Source organism: Macrobrachium rosenbergii, chromosome 8 (genome assembly GCF_040412425.1).
Source record: "Macrobrachium rosenbergii isolate ZJJX-2024 chromosome 8, ASM4041242v1, whole genome shotgun sequence".
NCBI lineage: Eukaryota > Metazoa > Arthropoda > Malacostraca > Decapoda > Palaemonidae > Macrobrachium > Macrobrachium rosenbergii.
In genome coordinates, this window is record NC_089748.1 from 47,632,619 (window position 1) to 47,657,666 (window position 25,048).

Sequence of the window (25,048 nt, forward strand, 5' to 3'; positions counted from 1 at the left end):
TCTCCTACAGTAAAATTAATATTTGCTTTAAAAAATAGATATTTTCTATAAAGTGAGTATTATTATCTGATGTATTTTGCAGTAAAAGTTAGTTAGTTATAAATGATTTGTTTAACCAGACCTCTAGCTGCTATTACTTGCTGTGTCCACAAAACGAGAGAAAACACTTTCTACAAAGATGTTCAAAAGCATGTGCTAATATGTTCTCATCTCACAGGTTTCAATATTCCAAGATATGATTTGACATAAATTTTCTGAGTCAAACCTCTTTTACCACACAGTGTTACTTTGTGATTAAACTGAAGCAAATGAGACCCAATGCCAGTTACAAGTGTATTGTCTTCACACAGTCAGGAACGAGGTCCATTATGCAAACATGATCTTACCCAATCTGTGCTAAATGCATGCCCCTTAAAAGAATGTACATGAGCCAGCTTGGAGCAGGTACCAAAAATTACAATTCTGCCCTTACAGGTTATCAAACCACAGAACTTTTATTCTATGTGTTCAAGGACTTGTCAACACCTTGTGCCACTTTAGGACTAAGTCCCCATTATCGCCTGACCCATATGCCAGTACCACCGCAAAAATGGGACAGGGTCTTTCTGAGTTTGTAGAGGCCACCCTATGACCCTTTTAATAAAACTACTTTCCTATGAAAATGGTCTTCCTTATGGTGCTAAAATTCTTATATTCTCACAAAGAGTAAGTGAATTTAAAATACTCTGCCAACTGTCACTTACAAGTCTTTTCCTTTGTATCTGATTCTGACAGCAAAACTAAGATGCCTGACTGGCATGACTGTACTTAAGAACCTTTTGCAACTCATAATTTGTCATCAATTCTGGAATGAAGAGAATCTATTTCTTTGCTCAGCTGAAACACGCAGGGCTTACCATAATGCCACCAAGCTTCAAGACTTGCCATAGGCCAAATATCTACGCCAAAGGAACAAATATCTATGAACAACATATCCTTTTGACTCCAACACTGAGCAAGTTCAGATAAGTACTCATGAAGTATTTGTGATATTATCCTTGGCCCTTTGCATATAGCACACATGCCTGCCCCTTCTGGGGAAGGGATCACTTCCTCATCATCATTCTCAATATAATTAATCTCTCCTTACATTTTGAGCACTATCGGGAGATTGTGAGTAGACTGGTTTGGGCCTTTATGTCTCCTATTGCTAGTAGATGATCTTTCACTACCCCCACGGCAGAGCCCCTACCCCTTACAGACAATTTAGTTTTCAACAAAATTCTGTCTTACCCGGTACAAACCACTGCACTACTATTAAACTGAACTCCAATTTTTTATCCTCAAATCCCATGCTCTGGCATTTCGAGCAAGACAATCTGATTTAGATGGCCTTCCAGCCTCACTGATGATTAATTTCAGTGATGAAACAAGCCCTGTTTTTTATAATAAATACAGGTTTTTCATAGTCACTAATCAGACACAAATGACCTAATTCCCCTTCCCATGAACTTGCCTCATCTTGCTTACCTCACAAAAGAATGAGTCGGGTACATGGATGTCTCAGGGGGCACAGATGACACATGAGCAGTGGAGGACTTTTCACTCTTTGAATTTAATACTTGGGAGGCTGGGATTCTCACCAGTAAAAACGTTGCGTCTTTATCATTAATGCATTTACAAAATGAAAACTATTTTGTATTATAAAATCATAATACTTCTATTTATGTAGTAGACTGCTTTCCCTATTGGAACCCTTTAACTTTTGCCAACCTGCTTTTCCAACTAGAGCTTCCTGCACTTTATTAATACTACTGCTATTACTGACATAATAATAATAGTAATAGTACTATGTTATCATTTGACTTCATCTTATGTTCCATACCTGTGATAAAAAGATTTGAATAAAATATCTTGGTAGAGTTTTATTCTTGTGATTATTATACAACAATTACTACTTGCAAACCCAATCAAATACAGTAATTATATCCAATACCATATACAATGTTGCATTTATATCACAAAAACATGTTTTCAAAAATAAACCAATGGATCATAACTTGCTTTATTTACGTGTACAAAATCCCAGTCACACCGACCTGATGTATCGGTAATGACTAACAACAGAAACTCGCCAGACTCGGATTATGCAGATGAAGCCATGTTATCAACAGATCACCACAAGGTTTACAAACCTTGGTTAGCTTACTGCAAATGGTCAGTTCCTCACAAAAGGCTACGCAATATTCCTCTTCCTACTGGGTGCAAACTTAAAGGAGCATTGAGTATGGAGGAGGGCACTCAAAATATGATAAACTGCCCAAATTACAATTTATGTAGGACAAAATTGGCAGCACTCCAAAACAGAAATGAAGAAGGCCTATAATATCCCCATCAAACCCCAAATCCAAAACCCATTGGATGAAAATGCAAGAGAATAGCATCCCATAATGCTTGATGGCAGTCTACAGCAGCAGCGTCTTGGTAATCAAGATGAGTCCAATCAAGGGAATATAATCATGAAATGCAAGAGTATACCCTTTGATTAAACCAAGCAACAAACTATGTGCACTTACTTTAGTAAGGTTTGTTGCTGATATCTGGCAAGGTGTATTGATTACAGAAACTGTAAACTCTGAAAGCCTCTCTGGGGCCATATTTCATAACCGTGACAAGTGCACATGTAGGGGCTCCAGACAACTGTAAAGCCTGTGGGGCTGCCTCACGTAAAGTTAAAAGTTAAAAGTTTGGTGGTTTCAGTCCTCCCACAGGCTATTTCCCCCATCAAGACGTCACTAATGGCAGTAACCATCCAGCAGACAGTCTCACTATCCACCCCATGACAGGGAGCAAACGCTGGTCTCCGAGATTATGAGGCAAACATGTTACCAACTTTACTAGCCAGGTGGAGAACCTGAGAGAAGATCCCGGAAGTCCAAAAGTTACTCCTGTCGATGCCAACAAGGAGATATGAGAACTATCGAAGTGTTCCCTATGTCAGTAAATTAATCAGTACCTAGCAGCAATGGGGATCCAAGGTGAGCTCCTCACCTGCTGGAGCCAAAGAAAGTCTATGAAGCTAATCCAAAAGTTTTGTGAAGTCTGTGACTTGACTAGTACCTGGTGCAAAACACTTAATGAAAAAACGCAGCCATCCAGCCCATACTATGCTTGTAACATCATGCTGGCTCCCAGACAGCCCAATCCAGCTGGAATATAAATACATTAGCACCCTATAGTTTAGTAATGTCATAAGCATATCAATGAGGGGATACCATACAACTGACACACTGCCTTACATAATTCATGTTGATAAGACTACTCACAAGGCTGAATCCAGCACCTTCAGACACCTACAAACTGGAAAACAGTGAATCATGAGAATGTGTTTTAGGTAGCACATTATTTCTTTGGCAGTTAATGACATTACATATCAGTTACCATTTTGCACTGCCTTAATCAGTGGAGAGCACATATTAGTTACATTCAAGGCTACAGTAAAAGGTCAAATGCTATCCCATTCAACTTGAGGAGCTGATAGATCAACCTGAATCTTGTTGTATACAGCAACTTCTCTATTCCAAACTATGGTAGCCATACATTATGTCCAGCTAGTACCACAGCATTCATAGAGGATGGATCAGAATCTGCACTAAAGTATTTGAGTTCTCCCTAAATAAGGCATTCCAGTCAAAATTTGTGAATATAACTTTCTCTTCATCATTTCTTAGCATCCATGCAAAGTGAGAGCAAGATATTATACTTAGTAACCATAAGTGCAATAAAGATGCATAGTAAACATGCAAAACAATAGGTACAAGCAACTCACTAACTATAACACTTGTTGATCGAAGAGGCATATTCACAGAGAACCATTCAACAACATTCCCGTAATGAAAATAATTTTTGAGAAAAAAAATGTAAATACCATATCCTTCCCTCTTCTTGGTTTATAGGCTATATCTCGGCCACCTTCCTAGGATTATGTGTAAAGTACAAATTCATACACAAGTACTAAAAAGAACTTATATGATCTTATACATAATGAAAAAATACAACATATATGAAACAAATGTTCACACAGCACAATGTGAACTACTGCTGCTTCAAATCTCCACCAAGTGTCGGATCTGCTGCCATATCATCATAAAATAAAACAAATTCTCTTTACCTAAAATTGCTATTTTCACTGAAGAATTGTGTGTAGAAGTCAGAAATGAAGATTATAAAAAATATACCATCACAAAAAATTTCGTTTTAAATATGCCACCATAAAAAATTTTTTTCACAGAAGCCATTCTAAATGATTTCATAAAATTCTCTTCTAAACAATTAATCTTTCATTCCACTATTTATATGAAGCTGGTGTAAATACTGTATTGACATGTTTAATCACTGCTTACGTGAGCATTCAGGGAAATAAAGACTCCAACATAGCAACCAAAGTTGCAATTATTATGCCCCATCAAATGTAGCCATTCTTACCAGTGATTATTCAACACCTTTGCAACGTCAACTTTATTAAATAGCAGCCTCTTTGGAATAATGGCTCTAATATCAACAGACTACAACAGATCACAGCCGTTGCTGGATTGTGGCATTCACATCATCAAAAAGAGTGCCACATTAAAGTGATTCCATCTCACTCTCCAAATTGACCATGCTTACTTGACCCCCACACAGAATAGCCCGAAAGCAAATTGGTATTAACAGTTAAAACATACTTTATGAGAATACTGTATGTATTCAAATTTCAACCAATGCTGTAATTAAAAACATACCCTCTTAGCCAGCCCTAAAGGGTCAAGTATTTCAAGGGTTTGATTAAACTATCTAATTACACAGCAATACCATTAGTAACCAATTTTAACCACCCACTATAAACCAAGAAATGCTGTACTCTTTAGCTAGCACACAGTCGCATGTTCCTAATATCTGATTTCCCTATATAATCTTGTTTCTTCACAAGTTTGCTATTTCAATATTAACAATGATTTATCTCTACATTAAAGTATTAACCTGTAAAAATTTTGAGAAACTGCTTAACAGGTCCTAAAATAAAAATATTCACTTCATAACAAAGTCAATACTATCATTCCCAGGTTGAAAATATCTATGCACTAGAATTCTATTTTTGACTTTGTTCACATTAAAAAATATCTTATTAAAAGATCCATCAACATGAGAGTTTCAAGTTAGAAAAGTAATAATTCCAAAATATTTTCCAAACAAAATCATGGTCATTTTAAAAATCTTAACTCTTAAAGGCCTGGGGGATGCACTAAAATCATTCAGCAAGTAGCTTAACCAGACCAATTTATTCAGCTCAAAGGGTCTGTATGGAGACACCGTAATCTTTGCCCATTTTTTTTAAGTACAGACGCAACCCTACTTACGAACATTCAACTTACAAACATTCAGAGATACAAACAAAGGATCGCAAATTAAACTGTGTTCAGAGCACTCCCCTCTGCCACACATAAGTTCAAATTTTATTTTGCACGCCTATTCTGTATATACATTACTGTATATAAAGTGTACTACGTTTTAGGATGAAAAACGAACAGAACTGTATTGGCTTTATATCATACTGTACTTAAATAGGCATGAAAAGTACAGTAAACAACTCACAAAAAATTTTACATACAAACAGGCGTCCGGAACGTAACTTGTTCTAAATAGGGTGGTGTTTGTATAACCAATTTTGAAATACCAGGGATTTTGGGATATATGGCATAATCTCCCTATTTTGTCCTAATATTCTTATTTGATAATTTTAAGAGTTCTGTTAACTGAATTTTACTTTGGCAGCTTTTCGGGATTTATCTTTATTTTCTCCAACCAGGTACATCACATTTCAACATTTTTTGTTAATGTAACTTTTATGGAGAGTCTAGTGTAATGCTCCTTGTCAAATAATTCTCTTTGTAACAAAACTGCTCCCTGCATACTTTTCACGAGCATATCAACAGTATATAATCCTCTAGTCTTTGATATCTTATTTTTGAATCAGTTTTCACATACCTGAAATTTTCTACTAATTTTCACTCAAAGAAAGGATTCAAATGGACCATGGTCAAATACAGTCTGAATTTGAAATTTTTTTATTTTTCACCTCATATGGGTCTAAGGTACTCTGTGAGAATGGTTTTTCATGTGATTCATGGGTTAGGGGCTTTGGGAAATCTATATTTATGCATAGGCCACCAACAGTTCAAAGAAAAATTTGTGGTTTTTGGTTGTGAACAATTCTGTCAAGAACAGTTTCTGACCCTCCAAGAGAACCTAGTGGGGATGAAAGTTGTCTTGCCACAACTGGGGACCACCTTGGGAGAACTTCCTAGATATGCAACTTACCATCAGTATGTACATGGTCAGCAGCAGTCTGTCAATATACAACCAACAACTGAGGACAAGGTTTGTTACATAAGTTTCCCCTATCCTTGACTACATCAGCTATTCCAGTTCTATAGGTATAAGGAATCTGTCACCAACTTAAAACCTACAAAGGCCTATGTACACTGAGTTACCTAATAATAATAGTGGCTGTAGTATTAAACAAGCTTTGACGTGGGAAAAACCTATTTTTGGTAGTCGTTGTTTCGTCCTCAAGGAGTTACCTTCCATGGTCTACCAGAGCTCCATGGTGACCAAACTAACATCAAAGAATTCTCTTCTTGTTGGTCTTTTGGCCAGGTATTGTGTCGTAATGATTAACATTATAACACATGATGGAGTATATAATGGACTCAAAGATAAGAGGGCACTTTCCCTTATCTTCAGCGAAGCTGAACCCAGTTTTTCCAACGTCAAAATGACCTACAAGAAAGAGAAGTGACTATTGCGCATGCGCATCCGCCCTCTTGTTTACAACCGGGCCGTTAAAAGACCAAGGAGCCATTACTCTCTGTTGGTCACTGCAGGTTGATCTCTTGCCCAAATCCAAAGCCTTTTCGTCAGGGAAGTGGGAGGGTTTTGAGGACTCAACAGCGACTACCAAAAATAGGTTTTTCCTACGTCAAAACCTGTTTTTTGATAGCGTAGTCACTGTTTTGTCCTCAAGGAGCTTTACAAAGAAATTGACAGGTGACGAAAAAGGCTTAAGCTCTCGCTTTTTAATCCCAACACCCCAAAGGAAATAACATTTCCGGTCCAAGGTCAAGCCACAGACTTCAAGTCTCATTCTTTATTCCAAATACTCCTCAGGTTTTGATACCCAAGGAACAAGAAACTGTACACAAACTTTAGTTTTAGGATGTAGTTCTACAGTGGCTTACCTATGCATGCTGGGTTTGGTTGTAGTACTGTCACCCATCTCCCAGCGATAGTTATCATATTCACCGTCAATATGACCCCTGGTTTTCTGCTGCAGCACCTAAGGGTTAAGACTAACTATGCCACCTACTGATACACAGTGTACAATAGTCGAATTTGTTCGAACATGTGGCAATGATTTAACTGATGACCATCCTGTACATTTGGAGACTTCTTCGAAAGAGACATTTCTGAAGAAGGCCAAAGATGTACTTACTTTCCTAACATCATGTGACCTATGGAAAGAGCGATTTCCCTTTTTAATGAAAAAACACTAAAATCATTCTCAGTCTTTGTAGGGAGAGTGGTCAGTTTGTGCTAGGGTGTAGGAAAACAGGACCTTCTGGGGTATTTGCCGTGACTTCTAGGTAAACCTTAAGTGCTTGAACCGGGCATAATGTCTTGTCTGCTAAACTGAATTTTCTTATAAGAATGGATTTCCTTTTTAAAGGATCCATATTCTTGGCCAGGAATGATGGGCCAGAGGACAATAATAATTGATGGTCAGCTATCTGCGTGATGCATCGTCCCCATCTCAGAGAGCCCAGTTCATTAATACTGTACGAGCTCCTGATGCTAACGCAATCAAGACCACCTTTTGTAGCCTGTGCGCTGTGGTTGTATGGGGTCCACTGAATTGAGGGGTTGATAGAAGTCTAAGCACCTTGTTCAGGGACCAAGTAATTGGAAGCCTTTTGGGAGTGGGCCTTTGTAAAGCAAAGACTGCAAAGGGAAGTGACAACTTCTATACTGGAGTCAATCCCGAATCAATAAAGCAAGGGTTCCGTTAATGCAGCCTTGTATGCCACGACTGTTGTAACCACATGGCATTTGTCTTCAAGAGGGTATATAAGAAAAATAAAGTTTCTATAGAAATCTCAACCGAGTTCTCAGTATGGATATAATCTAATCATATCTTCCATACGGACTGGTAATGCTGGATAGATGTCCGTAATTTTTGCACTAGGTACCTAGCAATGTTGAGTGAGTAATTATCACGATAGAAATTCTTAAAAAAACTATATGTGAAGGTCTCGGCTTAGAAAGGAGAGACTTTCCCTCCTACTGTCTGGTACAGAACAGCGGACATCAGTGGAATTGATCTTTTTGTCCGTTGTTGAGGTAATAGGAACCAATGCCTGTTTGGCCAATTTGGGGATATTAAGTACATTATTCCTATGAAGGTTAGAAGTTTGCTCAAAACCTTTGAAATCTGGGATGGAGGAAAAATAATCATCCTCCCCTTGTCCCACTCTTAAGGAAGGCATCTCTTGCTGTTGCTTGACTGTCCAGGTTTGGAGACACATACATTAGGAGTTTGTGATTCTAGTATGTGGCAAACAGATCCACTTCCGGTTGTGGAAGCATGCTGGCTATTATTTGAAAAGAGTGGTTGTCCAACATCCACTCTGTTGAGGCTGTCGTTTTCCTTGATAGGGAGTCTGCTATTACAATGAGGCCCCCTGTGAGGTGAACTGCAGAGATGGCTAACATTACCACATTGAGAAGGGGTGAATGTCATCCAGACCTCTTAATGTAGAGAAGTTTAAAATTAAAACTGTTAACTGTTTCCATAATCCTCGATACTAAAACGGAGAAAAAAGTAGAATTTTTTCGGAGCGCTGGTAACAACGTGAACCGTTCGCTTTAGACCAAACAGAGAGTAATGGCTCCTTGGTCTTTTAACGGCCTGGTTGCAAACAAGAGGGTGGATGCACATACACAATAGTCACTTCTCTTTCTTGCAGGTTATTTTGACGTTGGAAAAACTGGGTTCAGCTTCGCTGAAGATAAGGGAAAGTGCCCTCTTATCTTTGAGTCCATTATATACTCCATCATGTGTTATAATGTTAATCATTACGACACAATACCTGGCCAAAAGACAAACTAGAAGAGAATTCTTTGATATTAGTTTGGTCACCACGGAGCTCTGGTAGACCATGGAAGGTAACTCATTGAGAATGAAACAGCAACTACGCTATCAAAAAATTTATATTTTTTTATTCAGGAGGCACTATAAAGTTGGGTCATATTTGCTAATACTGGTTATGAGGATATTGCCAGGATTACTCTGTATCTTTATTATTAATGTGGTTTCACTAGATCACCTAGCTGAAATACGTGACACTTATTGAGCTGGCTTGAAGGTTTTTCTATATAAAATAAATATAGATTTTATTAAATCACATTCTTTAAAAACTTATGCACTTGGATAAACCAAAAATATTTCATATCTTAATAAATTTTCTTGGTTGAAGTTAGGACATTCATATGAAATGTGAATGTCCTACCTGGGTCGTATTCGGCCCTCTGCAGAAATTTTTTCTCTGGAAAACACAGCCACAAGTTAAGGCATCTATGAGATTAATGGGTTTGTGTGAGCAAACCTCTTCTGTATTATGAAAACGGTATGTTTCCTGAATCTGCGTTACCAATTTATACCACATTAAAGAATAAAATTACAACAGTTGACTGAATTTGTAAGTGTTATTACTGGGTAATGATTACTCGTAACTGAATCATCCAAAACATGCTACTCTAATCTATTTATCACAGGAATGGAGCATATGGAGAACAGCTAATGACAGTGCTATGTATTAAAAAATACTGCATTTCCAAGTGCCTCCTTTATTGGAGTAATGCAAGGTACTGCTTTTGATTAGTTTTTCTATATGTGCACCAAACATATCAGCAGTTTGAATCCTACTGATATTGTGCACTGAAGTCACCTTGTAACATTAGTGTCTGCAGTAATGACATTACCAAGAAAAGTACAAAGTCCAAATACTGGAATGAAGAACTCTGGCTTATTGTTTCATCTGAGATCTTATTGTAGATCGACAATGTTCTTTCAAGTTCAATATCAGTTCTCAAAACTTAATTGGCTAAATGGTACTATCTGAGCAATGGATAATTCATTAATTATTATGTGCAGTACATTCTACCTACTTTGAAATAAACATTGTTTTACTATGCACAAAACTACTGTATTGAGAATATCAATTCCCTTTTCTAAAGCACAGACTGTACAGTTTCTCTTTGGCTGGCTAAATTTTCCAGCATCACTATTTTTGCATTCAAGACTCATATTAACCAATACTATACACAAAGAAAAATAAAGTCAAACAACTCAAAAGGTGATATCACAAGTGAATGATGATAAACTTGTGAACAAGAGATGCCTGGGTATAACTGACCTATATGTGGGAGATGATGAGCACATGCATAGAAGACCAAGATAAGTGCCTAGTGATTGTGATAGCAGCCTAGTGCTCAAAACTTATAGCCAAAGACTGAGAATCCTCAAATAGTTTCACAGACTTCAAAATTGTCCTTTGGTGCAAAACTGAATTTACAAATTATGAACTTGTGTACAAACTTGGAGCTGCTACATGCATACTGTGCATTACGTTCCTTTAAATAACATTTGTGAAAGCCTGATTGAATGCTGCAGTGAATTCCATTGAGTTCATCTATACTAGATGTTAAACAATTGTTTTCTTTATCAGTTTGAAGAGCTGTGGTATATATGATATCCATCCACACTTCTATCAACCAGTTACTTTTTTGGTGGTATGGTTACAATTACTGTATTGAGTTTTAGCATTGGAGGAATACTGGAATCTATAGACAAATTTCTTGAGTGAATTATCCTATTACATAGTTAATAAGCAAAAAATAATTACTGTACACTTCATCTACCCTTCTAAATCACTAACCAACATGCCTATCTATAACACTAACCCCCTCTTATGACAATTAAACAAGATTCTATCCTCCTGAATTTTTAAAGAAATTTAAGAGTGAATTTTCTACTAAATAAAAAATTTCCTCGATAGTGGGCAATTACGTGAAGGCAATAAGTATAAATTATAAATACAATCAAAAGTTAAAAACTTACAGCTCAGCCTGAAATAACACAAATTTAAGACCCCTTGACTCGGCAAATACAAAAATCTGACAGCTACTGTAATGAAGTCTTTCACAAAGGAAACCACATATTTGAAAATAAGCAAATCAGACATAAACTGCGACACAGTTCTAGCATAATCAACAAATCGACTTGACAACCAGGAAATTTGTGTGCCATCTAAAAACTGATTGCCCTGATTATAGTCTATTTTTTAAAAATAATTTTCCTGCATAAATTCTATAAGCACTATAAAAATGTCCACATTACATGGCTAGTGTTAAGCTGGTGAATATACTACTATACAGCAAAACATTTAAACTCTGCCAGATGCTTTAATAATTCACATACATACAAACATTTATACATACATTATTTATATATATAATCTTCATCCTCACCTCCTACACAGCACCATGCAAAGGGCATCTGAGAAATTCTGCCAGTTATATCTCCCCTATACAGTAGAACTCTCACAACACCAACACAGAATTTTCATCAGCTGTGTTGAGCATCTTAAACACACTGCATCATTCATCACTATCTTGCATACAGTCATGCTCATCCCTTCACACAGTTCAACTGAATAGCTCTAATCTATTTTCTTTTGCTTATATTCAAATCCCCAAATTTCAATTCCAAAATATAAAAGCTGGATAAATAATCCCTTCATAAACTGCCACTTCAGCTTCCATGGACATTTAAGGTCCTTTTTAAATCTTTTACACACAACTTCCTACCTTCTTTGTCCTACCTTTTCTGCGATTTGCCTCATCTCTAAACATACCCTTCATTGGTCCACCTTCCTGGGTTTAATATACACTCATAACCATATTCTTTGCTCACATTTACAGTTTTCCACTTCCCCTCATAACCTTATTCTTGCTCATATATTCACAACTTTCTCCACTTGTACATACTTTCAAACTATTTTAATGATTTCTGCCTTTTCTCTTTACTCCCACAATCAGCTCAATATCATCTACAAACAGCAAAGTTTCCTACTTATTTTCTTCACAACTTGGCTGGTACATCTACTGTTCTTTCTGAGTTCTTGCAACACTCCATTAAAGATATTAAACTACCTAGGAGATACAACAAACCCTCAATGAACCCACTTTCACATCAAACCAATTACTCTTCCTCTTACTTATTTTGACAAAAGCTACTCTTCCACCATAAAAACTTTTAACTGCTCTCATTAGCACCTCTTCTACACCATACCCTCTCTCTCTCAAAACTCTCAACATTGACTACCTTTGGATTAAGTACTAAAGGCCATGTATACTGTACCACAATTTTTTCCCTTTACTTCACATCCACGTATCTACTTATGTTCTTTTAGTTATATATTTGTAAAAGTCAAAATGATCCGTAACTTCTTAATTTCCTCATACTTTTTTGGATATATGCATCACTACTAGCCTTGAGCCCAATTGAACCAACACTAATTTCTGTGGTAGGATTCACATCCAAACACAAGATACTGTGTAAGTAAAGCAAAACCTCAATAAAATATATCTGTCAAATTCAGCCTTGCTTGAGCTGGGAAAGTCCACCCTTATCTTTGTAGCATTGTGTTTAAGCATTTTACGAATTTATAATTGCCATCAAGACCTCATAACTTCTTGATTTCCTCTCACTGTTCGGATATACCAATTAATATGGGCCTCAAACACACGTAGAAAAACAAATTTTGAAACCCTAACTCCATGGTAGGGTTAAAACCTACACACAATAAGCTATGGTTACATTAATTTTATGCACTTAGCAAATGAACACCGTAAGGATTAAGTCAGTTTTTTCTATACATAACTGATGAATTCAGCTACAATTTTACCAGAACTGGCATTGATCCATCCTTGCCATCAAGGCATTATGCTTCAGTGTTTGTTATCTTTTAGGCTGAAATATAAAATCTACTGGTTAATTTTTCACCCAGTATGAATGTACAGTATTTATAATAGCCATAATGACATTATAGTGATGAATGTACCCGAAAACTGAAGAATCTGCAAAGTTTAAATAAAAAAAGTTTTGTGTTATCATAATTGCATACACACACACATATATCTATATGTATATAAATACATACACACACACATATATATATATATATATGTTATTTATGGCTATCATACCTGCAAATATATAGAAAAAAGTTATGTGTCATTTAACATAACTGCATACTACATATATCTGGCAGAAGAGTGACAGTATGCATATATCTGGCAGAAAAGTGACAATCAGAATCAATTCATATATATGCCTCAAAAGCAATAAATGCTTGAACATCGTGCTAGAGTGATAAGGATGGGTCTGTTCAGATCTAACACCGTGTAACTGTATTCAACAGGAGTATAAACGCAAGCGTGGAAACAGACTTGTACCTTTCATTGTTGGCCTCGTGATCAACATTAATTTCCCCCCTAACATACTCCAAGTGGGTTCAAATCCTTTATCTGGATTCAAGGCTTAAAGCACTGGTCATATAAAAAAAAGAATGCAAGGAAATCAAGAAGTTGAGAGCTTACTGTGACTATTACACATCCATACGTACATACATTCATTCAAACATACATACTGTACATACATACACATACACTACCAGTTGCAATACATGGGAAAATATGTAAAGCAAGGAAAATGGAACATGCTTTTTACACCATCTGTTAGGGTAGTTTGTTAATTCTACTGGAAATAAAATTAAATACAACAGTGAAGAGCTAAGTATTTCACCATACTGAACTTGTGTTACTTTACTACCTACACCCTCAATAATGATTAATTTTCACTACTGAAAAAAGGGGGTAAACATGACTTTTACCTTTTTGCCAATTGTCCCCCAAAACACGACTAACATACCACTGCTGACTAATGTCTGCTTCCATAACATCTACAAAGATGCAGCATAACTGGTGAAGATAATGTTATGTGAAAAGAAATGTGTTATAGCAAAACTCATGAGGAAGAAAACAAAGTAAAGGGTTATTAAAGCAGCCCATACAACACACCTTATTCGTGACCTGATACACTGCCTCACTCAGCGTCTGGAACGTCTGGAAGTTAGGAATGGGTACACGTCAAAATTCAGAAACCCAAGCCATGGTCATTTCATCTCATGAGGTCATCACAATTAGCAACTTTAAATCAAAATATTACCTGTGAGAAACACTTACGACATGTACTGAAACAGGAGAAAAATAGCATTCATGAATCAATAAAACCATGGCTTATTTGAATGTTCTTAACAGCTTCTGCTAGGAGACAAAGTGTGTAATATTATGACACTGGCAATTTGCATGGGGTTTAGTTTAAACTAAATATATCCCTAAAGGAATTTTTTCACATGTGTTTGCCTATGAATGTTTTAGATAAGAATATCATACAACATGAGAGATAGCATTTTGTAGTGCACACTGATATAAAAACATGTAAGGGATAATGCTCCTATGAAAATTTATATATAAAAGTAAAATTGTATCTGAGTTTTTTCATGTGAGTACCTTTTACCTACTGATATTTGATGATTTTGTGAAAAATCATCAATAACTTTCAATCTATAGCAAACAAAATCATTATTACTAAGAATAAAACATCTTGAAACTGAAGGCATTTCAAAATTTATAGCTTTCAATCATTATTTCAAGCTTATTGTGTGAAAGCTTTTATATAAGCATCTTTTGCATTTCAGTAAAATTCATTACAGTCCACTTTGATTGTACTGCAAAGACTTTTATGCAAAAGTGTAGGCAAAGCAGAAAAAAAAAACAAAAAACAAAACAAAACAAAAAGCAAAAAAGCACTTTTAATTTTGCACCTCCTGTGACATAAAGTGTCCTTATAATTTTCTTTATCTTCATTTCAAAAGATTGTAGTATACATGCCCTTCTCTTTTCTTTTCCTCAAGAAAATATCATTACAATTTACTGCTAATGGAAAAACCAGCAATACTTACAGTACATTAAAAAAAATTTCTTTCAACAGAAACTTTTCCGATAATTTGAAACAATACATGTTTCCCTTAGTCCTCAAAAATTTCAGCACCCAAAGTGAGAAGGATGAAAATGTCAAAATAAATAGGATTAATGAATTTATAATTTGACAAGACCTGCGATTTTCTCAAATAAGGTTACTGTGTCTGCCATGTCCTAAATTGTTACAATAACACTTTCAAATTTACTGAAGTTGCTGGCTCGCCCTTTATCTACCAAGGAAGTTTCAAAATAACCTTATTTTAGTTACTTGAACATGGATATCAGTACTGTACACACTTTAAAATATCCACTGCGTTACAATGAAAAGGAATGAGTAACAGGATAACAAACTAATCCTCATTACTTTACTATAAAGTACATATATGCAAAACTAACAGCACACTTGAATATTCTCAAACACCTCTTCCACCCAAGGACAGGATGCTAAACAGTGTGCATTTTATTGCTTGAAGAAGATGAACTTAGGCAATCCTTGCCTAATTCTCGTTAACTGAAATGAGTTGTTCATCATATTATTTTACAATACCTGTTTATGAATTATATGCATTTTCCCTCCCAAAGACATTAACTTGCAAGGTCAGGAGTTTAAAGTTGACATTGGTAGACATTTTACACAGCAGTGTAAAACAAATTCCTAAGCATTCCAGTGTAAGCCACTAGTGAAAGCAGAGCATCATGAAAATTGCTGTGTAAGTTTCAAATGCAGAATCTGCCAAGGTTTTCATTATTATCAGCATTTTTGGCAATTTTATGACCCAATTTCCCCTCAAGACTTATGTTTTAGGTGATTTTCCATGGTTATGTCATTTAAAGATTACAGTCAAGACTACCTTTCTGACCGAGTGACATAAGGTGATTGTATTATTAGCAAAACTGTTGCTTTATATAACATTAGGATTGATCTGTATGCAAACCATGCATGAAAATAGTTTTGCTTATTATAAAGCATTTTTATATTTGCTTTTTATACATGCAATATGATTTTTTCAAATGATGCAAGTGTCAAAGATTAAGTCCAAAAATTTAATTGTTTGGCTTATGGGCATTGAGCTCTCTCATTTCTACTTTAATTCCATCACCTTTCTTCCTTGGTAATATATATTAGCTTTTGTTTATTCTATAAAGAATAGAAGTCCTATTAATGAAGCCCAGGCATCTATTTTCACTATATCAAAGTTGAGCAAACCATGCATTCAGCATAATGATGTTATTTAAAAGTTGCAAAATGACCCATATAGTTACTTTTAGTTCTGGATGAAAACTGACATAAAATGTTATTTCTTCCTAATGTGAACAGAAAATGTTACTTCTTATTAATGTGAACAGTTCACTGCTTAGAGCACTTCCATAAAGATCTAAACTCTAAAGAGCACTTCCTTAAAGATCTAATCTCTAACTTAAATATAACAAATTAAATATTGTCCATTTGAATTTTATGAGCTTTGTCGTAAACAAAGTTTTCTATAAACATAGGTAGGTAGCCTTGTATTACCACTGTTGTGTGGCTATTTCAGAATAAAAACTCAAAATGGTATAAAAAGGTCTTGCATACCAAAGAAAACAGGCAGTTTCTGTTTTCACTAAAACCCTCTTTGGATATGATTCTTTGAGATAGTTAATGAAAATGGTCAGAAACTGTTAGTAGTGCTTGGATCTTTACTGGTCAGGAACTGTTAGCATTCCTTGGGGGTCCTTACTAGTTGGTAACTGTTAGCATTGCTTAGGTCTGTGCTGGTCAGTAACTGTTAGCAGTGCCTGGGTCTTCACAGGGTTAACTATGACAATAATCATGGCTTGTGCCCTGCTGTGGGAAATATTATTTTACCTACAGTACTATATCATAATTAGTAAGCAGCTGTTAGTGGTGCTATTCATTTAATAATTTCAAACAAAATGCTATCTTCCCAAGGGCTGATTCACTGCAGTGAGACAGGGATTCCTCAAATTCTTTAACTGATTAAACTGATATGTATCTTATACTGTTTTCAAGTTCACTGAATTATATTTGATTTTCTTAATTTTGTGGGAATTGTCACTAAAATTTTTTATGAAGCTTATGGCTGTAAAGTGGTTCGCTAAGGTTATATATTCATTTCGTATCACAGGTTCTTTACACTTTTTTCAGTACTGTAACCGTGGGGAACTAGAAAAATTTTCGTCTGTTTGCCTAAACTTATGCCATATCTTGGAATTGGTTTACTACTAAATATATTAGACATTGTTTCCAAGAGATAATTGCTCTTACATTCTATTCTCAACTTAGGATTCAGCTTGATATATTGTACAGGCAATCACCAGTTATCGGCAATCCAGTTTTACAGCACTTGTCTAGCGATGAAAATTGGTGATTTTTGGCGCACATAGCCAATTTCCACTTATCGGCGGCAATAATCGGGCATAGGTATTGGCACCGATCTCCAGTTATCGGTGCCAATACTTGGTTAATGGCGCCAATAAGGGCCGAAAATTGCTGATTTTCGGTTATCTGCAATTTTCGCTTATCGTCACATCGTCGGAAAGGATCACCCGCTGATTTCAAAGTGTCAATTTCTAGTACTACTGATATCAGTACTTGTAATAATCTGTTGCCAGTGCCCTATTTAATTTGTAAAATCTACTGGTGTATAAGCTGTTTGGCGTTCCCACTGAGTTTTTCTATAATTAGTATTTCTGACTACCATGAAAATGTATGATTACATGGCTGTAGAAGGGAGATGAATAAAGATACTGTAAGTTTGCTGCACTGTTAATGCCTGCTAGAAAACTATCAGACTCATCACCATCATCCCTGTGCATTTAAAATGGCAGCAATTTCAACATTACTTTTACAAGCCAAGGGAGTGGAGAGGGCCCTAATTTTGTTCGCAATTACTCTTACCCTGCTACATTCATCTGGTATGTCAGATTACACTCTACGAATAATTTGCCTTAACCAATAGGACACAATTTTGAAAATCTCCTTCCTCAGCTAGCCTGTGGACAAGAAAACCAGGAGTCATCACCTGTAAGATATATGGTTTTCTTCAAGAAGCGGCAGATGGCTCTCAATGTGAATGAGCAAAAGCTCCCCAATATTTTTCGAGGTAAAAGAAAAGGTTGAAACACCAAAAGGAGCTATGGTGCAATCTTACTGTCTGGATTTTGGCATCCAAGTCTAAAGCATAAGACAGAACAACAGATAGCACAACATTAGCAAGTGTAATTCTACCTGACAAGGCATGTAGTTTTCTCACATCTTGGTAATGCAAATGCCACAAGTTATACAGCCATCACTGCTATTCTGAATGGAAGAATTCTTTAGTTTGTTAAGATGCTCTGGTTAGACTTGTATCGTAGATACAAAAGTCAGCAACCACAGACCAGAAGGTTGGCTGAAGCACACATTGGCATTGTATAGAATTTATTGTAACCTACTACAGATTTTGTAAGGTTACTTTACATTAATACATTAAATTTGTGACCTCTGATGTACTGAATTTTCTTTAAAAATTTTATACAATCTACAATATTGTTAAAAATCTTTAACTACTGTGTATCTTTAAGGGTGATATCTCTCTCTCAAGGTGTAACACAATTGAATCTTTATGAATGATTGCTGACTGTTCAAGGAATTCTCATTGTATTTAATGGATTCTTGTCTTCACAAGTTCTTACACTATAAATCTTATTTTGTATTCACCAACCTTTTACTAAAGAACATCTATATATTCCCTTACAATCTTTTTTCAACTGTAACTGGTAACCAAAGAATGCAGTGAGCAGACACTGATATTTACACACATACAAAAATATATGGTAGATGGGGGAGAGACTGTAGAACGTTAAATTCTTAGACACTGTGAAAAATTACAAATATTTAAAGTAATCTGTATTTTTCCTAATATACAAACCTGAGGTCTTTATATAAGGGATTTACTTTGAGCAAGCTGGAAATCCAGCCGTTAAACTTTTTCAAAGTGGTTATGGTAACAGCTACCAATGGTAGGGGTGGAAGCACCGCCCACAAAGTCGGTGCGCATTCAATTCTGCGCAGTTTACCTTTTGGCCCAGATAGGAGCATAGGGGGTGGTAAGGGGTGGGACCCTCATGTAAAGATCTCAGGTTTGCATGTTTGGAAAAAATACAAATTATTTTGAAAATTTGTCATTTGTTCCTACACAAATACAAACCTTCAGTCTTTAAATGTGGGAGACTTACTTTTGTAGGGAGGATTCTGAGTAAACCTCTTAACAGACGGGTAGCTCTGCTCATCTGGGTACTCTCTTCCTGGCCGTGAAAGAGTAAAGGAAGGAGACCATACCTCTTGATCTACTGAACAAGAGAGATGTTAAATCATCAGACTTCCGGGCATTTCAAATTAAAGGAAAGTAATATCCTTGAATCGAAAAGGTTTGGATGAACCCAAAATGTCCGAGACTGTAAAGCCAAGAATAACCAACTGGTTTGCTCATAGTCAGCCCTCTCTCCCCTTGCTAAAGAGAAGGAAGGATTTGCATCTTCTAATCCAAATGGTGCTAGATTATAGATATGATAGTCATCTAGATCACCTGTATGCATGCCGATCCAGTACATGATGGCTCGTTTTCTGTTCCTCTGCCCACTGGAAGAGGAAAATAGACACGAGAAAGGGAGGAGGCCAGTCCCTCACACACTTTCTCTTTGCAGCCGCACACCTTAGGCACGACGCAACCTGTCCCTCATGAGCTGGGTAAACTACATGACTTGTTGAGCATCCACCACAGGATCCAAGGAAAAGGAGTCCAAGGACTTATGGTCAACGTCCCATGGTAAAAGGACATGAATGTAATCTGCATGATTACATTCCATCCCAGTGCTCGACCAACAGGTTCTTCCTGAATGTGATGGACAGACCAATGCCCCCGCCCTCGAAAGATCTGGCCCGAAACGTACCGATGTCTACCAGGAAGTTGTGGGGTAAGTTCGTTGGATCATCTCATTAGTCAGAGAAATGACAATTTGGACACCATTTCTCAGCCAACTCGAAGCTAAAGAATGAGTCGTTGGCATTGGGCTGAAAGCCTAGTCTTTATGGAGGCAACATAGACGCCATACTCTCGTTGGAACCACAGACCACAGAAGTGGAATGATCAACCTCACTGATCACATTCGAAACATGTAGAATGGTGAAAGATGCAAGATTCCAGATGTAAATGAATACCAAAGATGTCTTGCTTTGTTCAAGAGTGTGAGGAGACAGAACAGAACAGCACTAACTTCAGTAAGATGAGAAAAGAAGGACTATAATCAAGCTTCTTCAGAGGTTGAACAAATTTCCGGAAGCCAAGGTGCCCAGATCAACTGTCCTTATCTCCTGACTTCAGCAAATAAATTGTTATAATTACATCAAACTTGCTTGGGATGTGTCTGGTTGGCTACTGTACTGAATGTTCTACTGTCTACTCATGTACATGTACACTGCACTGCAACAGATTAGATGAAAGGGCACTAGGACCTTTGTTGACCATGGTACTACCACAGTGTCGTTGCTATCACACCTAAGAATGTCTATCTTTGGATCTTGAGACTCTTGAAAGTCTAAAAAAAACTGTGCTTAAGTTCGAAGAAAGGAAGTGTAGGAGCCCGCTGCCCTGGTCAATGTTTCGAAGAATGAAAAATCTCTGGAGGAGGATAGTGTAACCATGGCACTATCTTGGTGTCATTGCCGTCAAAGGAGTGCCTATTCGGACCCTGAGATTCCTGAAACTGTTTTAAGATCCACATAACATTCTCTCGGGCAGTGGATCAACTGGTAATTGCAGCAGCAGCAGCTACTACTTACATCTCCCACTCCTCACGGGGGGAGTGTAACTACATCAAGTCAAAAGAAATGGAGCTCCTAGACACAACTTCTTGACTGAGTAGGAACCAAAAAACAAGTTGTTGAAACTTAATTTGGAGGTGCTGTTGATCTCCCGACGAATCAGGCGTAAAGACAGGAAGTTGTAAGCCCAAGACTTGAATCACAGATGTGAGAGATGTCTCCTAGGCACCAACAGCATCTGAGATTTCTAGGTCACTTATCCAAGTACTAACTAGCCCCAACGTTTCTAACCATGGATAAGAAAGACGTCTCCTAAATGTCAACAGAATCCGGTGCTAAAGGAGGTCATCTGTCCAACTACTGACCAGATCAATCATTGCTAACTTTGCTGACCGGAGGAGAAGGGATATTTTCAATGTGGCATGGTCGATGGTTGTTATGCCCACAGTCTGTAGAGACAGAGCAGAATAGTAACTCTTTATGTTGCAATCTAGCACATCAGTCAAGAGTGCAGCAGCAAAGATGTCAGATCCATTTTCTTGCATTCTTATATCCAATGCAAATTTGAAGGTTTATTTAAACCATGCTCTTTAACTAGATTCCACTTTTCACATATACTGTACAAGTATACAGTATGTATATCTTAACTTGACATTCTTTACAAATTCAATATTTGGAGAAGTTGAAAATGAAAAGTCAGATAAAGCTCCTCTGATATGTTTACACTGACTGTGAATTGAAGCTAGGACAATCACATATGTGTAACTGTCAGGGTTGACCTGCATTCTCTCCTTACAGGGATACGGTCATGTAAGTTATTCAAGTACCATAGATCAAATGAGTATGGCCAATTTGAAGATAATATAAATTTGCAGTACATCAAAGTGGCATTCTTTTCAGTGGGAACATTACGGTCCACAAGCTAATTTAATTTGTTGTTACCATGTTCATTATGCCATCATGTCTACCATTCATAGATGATGGGATTTACATATTTTAAATAATAACTGATCTGCATGCTTGCATTTTATCTGGTTATGGTAGATAAAGCTTTGGGTACTTTCGGTTTCTTCGCTTTCCTTAGAGCCAAAATGGGTAGTGATCCAGAATACTTCCACAATTACATCAACATCACACAGTATATCTAACTTTTATATTAAAAATTTATTCTGCTGCATAAATATTTTTAAAAATAGTTTTGAAGGCCTTCATTAGCACTTCCAAGTCACTGAAAATATCCAATTTTCTATTGTTACATATTTCTATTAATCTTAATCACTGGATTTATTGAAGAAAATGCTGCTGTGAAAACAGAAGCACTGTTTGGTAAAAAGCACTAATTTATTTTACTGTGAACATTTCTGTAGGAGTACAGTAATGGGGTCTGCCATTAAATAAAAACTTACAAAACATAAAAGTACAACTCCAAAAATCATGATTACAAAGCCAGTGACAAACACTGACAATCAGTATCTGGACAATAAGAAAGTAAATAATCTTGGTAATTATACAGTTGGCTTCAAGACTTTTGGTGCACATCAGGTTAGGATAAAAATACATCAAGGAATTCCACAATGTTGTTACTGACCTAACATTACTGTTATTTGGTAAATGGGCTTTTGCCAATTCTTAATGTTTAGTAACTTTAGTTTAATAGGTCCCAATGCCCATAGCTTCTCCTCTGATAAAAACAGGAATATTACCTGTTACATAGTGGAGTTGCCAGATGTCTCCTTAGCTTGTTGCAATTAGTACCAAAATGAATGAAGCCAACCATACACTGAGACTGCAAAGTGTTCCAAGTCTTAATATTGCACCTTCTCAAAATTACTGAGATTAAATGTTTGGAAAATTATTTTAGAAGAAATTCTAATGTAACCCTGATTTCTAATGATAAATAATATGGCAATCCTTGTTTGATTACCCAGCGTCCTGTAACTAAAACGAGATGACACCATTGTTTGATTATCCTTTACAGTAAGTTGATTTCAATCATATTAACTTGGGAAGGGCAATTTCAATAAAATTCTATTGAGTTTATGGGTGAAATAGTTGGTATGACAAGCGGGTAGTCAGCCCAGGTAAATCCTCAGGTACTGTTCAAGTACTTGTGCACCAATTTCCTTTATGACCTTTGTGGCTCAGTTGAGTAACCTTGCCTTTCATTGTGAGTAAGTACTGGTTTCAATCCTGATGTAAATGTAGAATTTCTACTGCGCACTGGACTGAGTATATATTTACACATCATCATTATTACTATTTTACCAGGAGTTAATCACAAAAAAGGTGAAAGAGCAGGTACTATATTCCTTAAACTATTTCAACCACTTTTTCACTACACATCTGTCCCTTAAGTAGAACCTCATTTGTTCAGCATTTTCTGTCCACCCTTCAAGGTTTAGGCCATCCACCAATTCTGCCTGTGCCTCATGCACCTAAACTGCCTGCTGGGCAACAGCTAAGCAATAATTCACTCTGAACTGCCAATACAAAGTTTTTCTTGGTTTGGCCTTTCTAAGTCAAGCTGTGTCCATCAAACACATGGATATTATAAATACAATATATTTTTAGTCTCTTTCACCTTTTCTACAGATGACAAAATTTCATGGTATCAAAATCTCAATGGTGGAGAATTGGGTGACACTTTTACATCAACTGAATCTGAGAGGGTCAATTTAAATCTACTACAAAGTGACATCTCATTCATACGGTCGGAACCACAAAATACAATTAGGGCTGTTATGTCCTTAACATACGTAAATTGTATTCTATACATAGTATTTTACTGTATGCAATACATTTCCTTCTGAGGAGTCATTCTTTAATATCTTCTTTATGACTATGCTCCTCACAAGGACTATGAAAAATGCCATTTTATTACTACAGTAGAACCCTGGACCTTGATGCTAATCTGTTCCAGAAGAAGTGTCGAGATGTGATTCAGTCAAGATCCGAATAAATGATTTCCATGAGAAATAACTGAAAACGGATTAATCCGTTCTTGACCACCAGTTGTTACCCTAACCTTGACTTTTATACAAAACATTACACATAAATTACATTAAGTTCAGAGTTAAATAACATACTGTATTAGACGCACTTTTTGATTTTTAAATGTATACTGTATGAAAAACCTGCCCTACATCCAATGCGGCCGTATTACCGATGGGAGACCAAGCGCTGTAGATAGGCTAGGTACTATGCCGTACTGGGTAGGCACAAAAATTGTTGCTAATAATAAAACATTGAAAAACAAGCCTAATTATTATGGTATATTAGTAAAATATTGAAAAGCTGAATTATGTCTCATCACAAACTTAAGAAAAATTGCTTACAATACATCGGCAACTTGCCTTTCAGCCATTTGCCATGAGTGGACGTAAACAAACCATAGTGCCGCCCTGGTGGCCTGTTGTGGTAACATAAACGTTTACGTACCGTAGTATTTATGGTAAATTTCATACAAAGTACTGGAATACTGTACGTATATTACTCTTACAATACCGTATTGTACTTCATGGGACCATGTTTTTATCAAATACGGTACAAAAAGCCACAAAAACTAAGGAAATAGCTCAAGACACTTGAAGCACAGCTGAGAGGGGTTTAAATGACACACAGGAACAACGTGCCAACTAGCGCGAGACTGACTGATACATGAAGCACCTTGTTTACAAAAATCATATGGTCCATCGGGTCGGACTGCGGTTTTTTGTTTGAGCTCCGATGCAAAATTTACTGGACATTTCACGTCAAAACCAAATTATGTCGAGTTTGATATGGTCGAGGACTGGGGTTCTACTGTATTTGTCACACTTTGTATTTCATTAAACCTACGGCATAAAGCTTATGGTAAAATTCTCTTCTTTAAATAGTATTAAATCCTGACTTCAACATTCTTGGATTATAATGTATGGCAAAAAAATTGAAGGAACTTTGATAACTTATTCTAAGGGGCCAGTTCACATGAACAGAGTCATTATAGCACAAACAAAATCTAGTATGTCTGTGCAGGCCATTATTTTCAATATATATCTGCCATACAGTTAAGGAATGTCACAAAAA

The 25,048-nt window shown here is 36.5% G+C and overlaps 1 protein-coding gene across 1 annotated transcript in view; it reads right to left on the bottom strand.

Annotated features, from left to right (window-relative positions):
• RhoGAPp190 (Rho GTPase-activating protein 190) overlaps nt 1-25,048 on the bottom strand; it is a 218,402-nt gene that overhangs the window by 37,305 nt on the left and 156,049 nt on the right. The window contains 1 exon segment of the mRNA XM_067107727.1: nt 14,218-14,262. Within this exon segment, the coding sequence (XP_066963828.1) occupies nt 14,218-14,262 (45 nt within the window).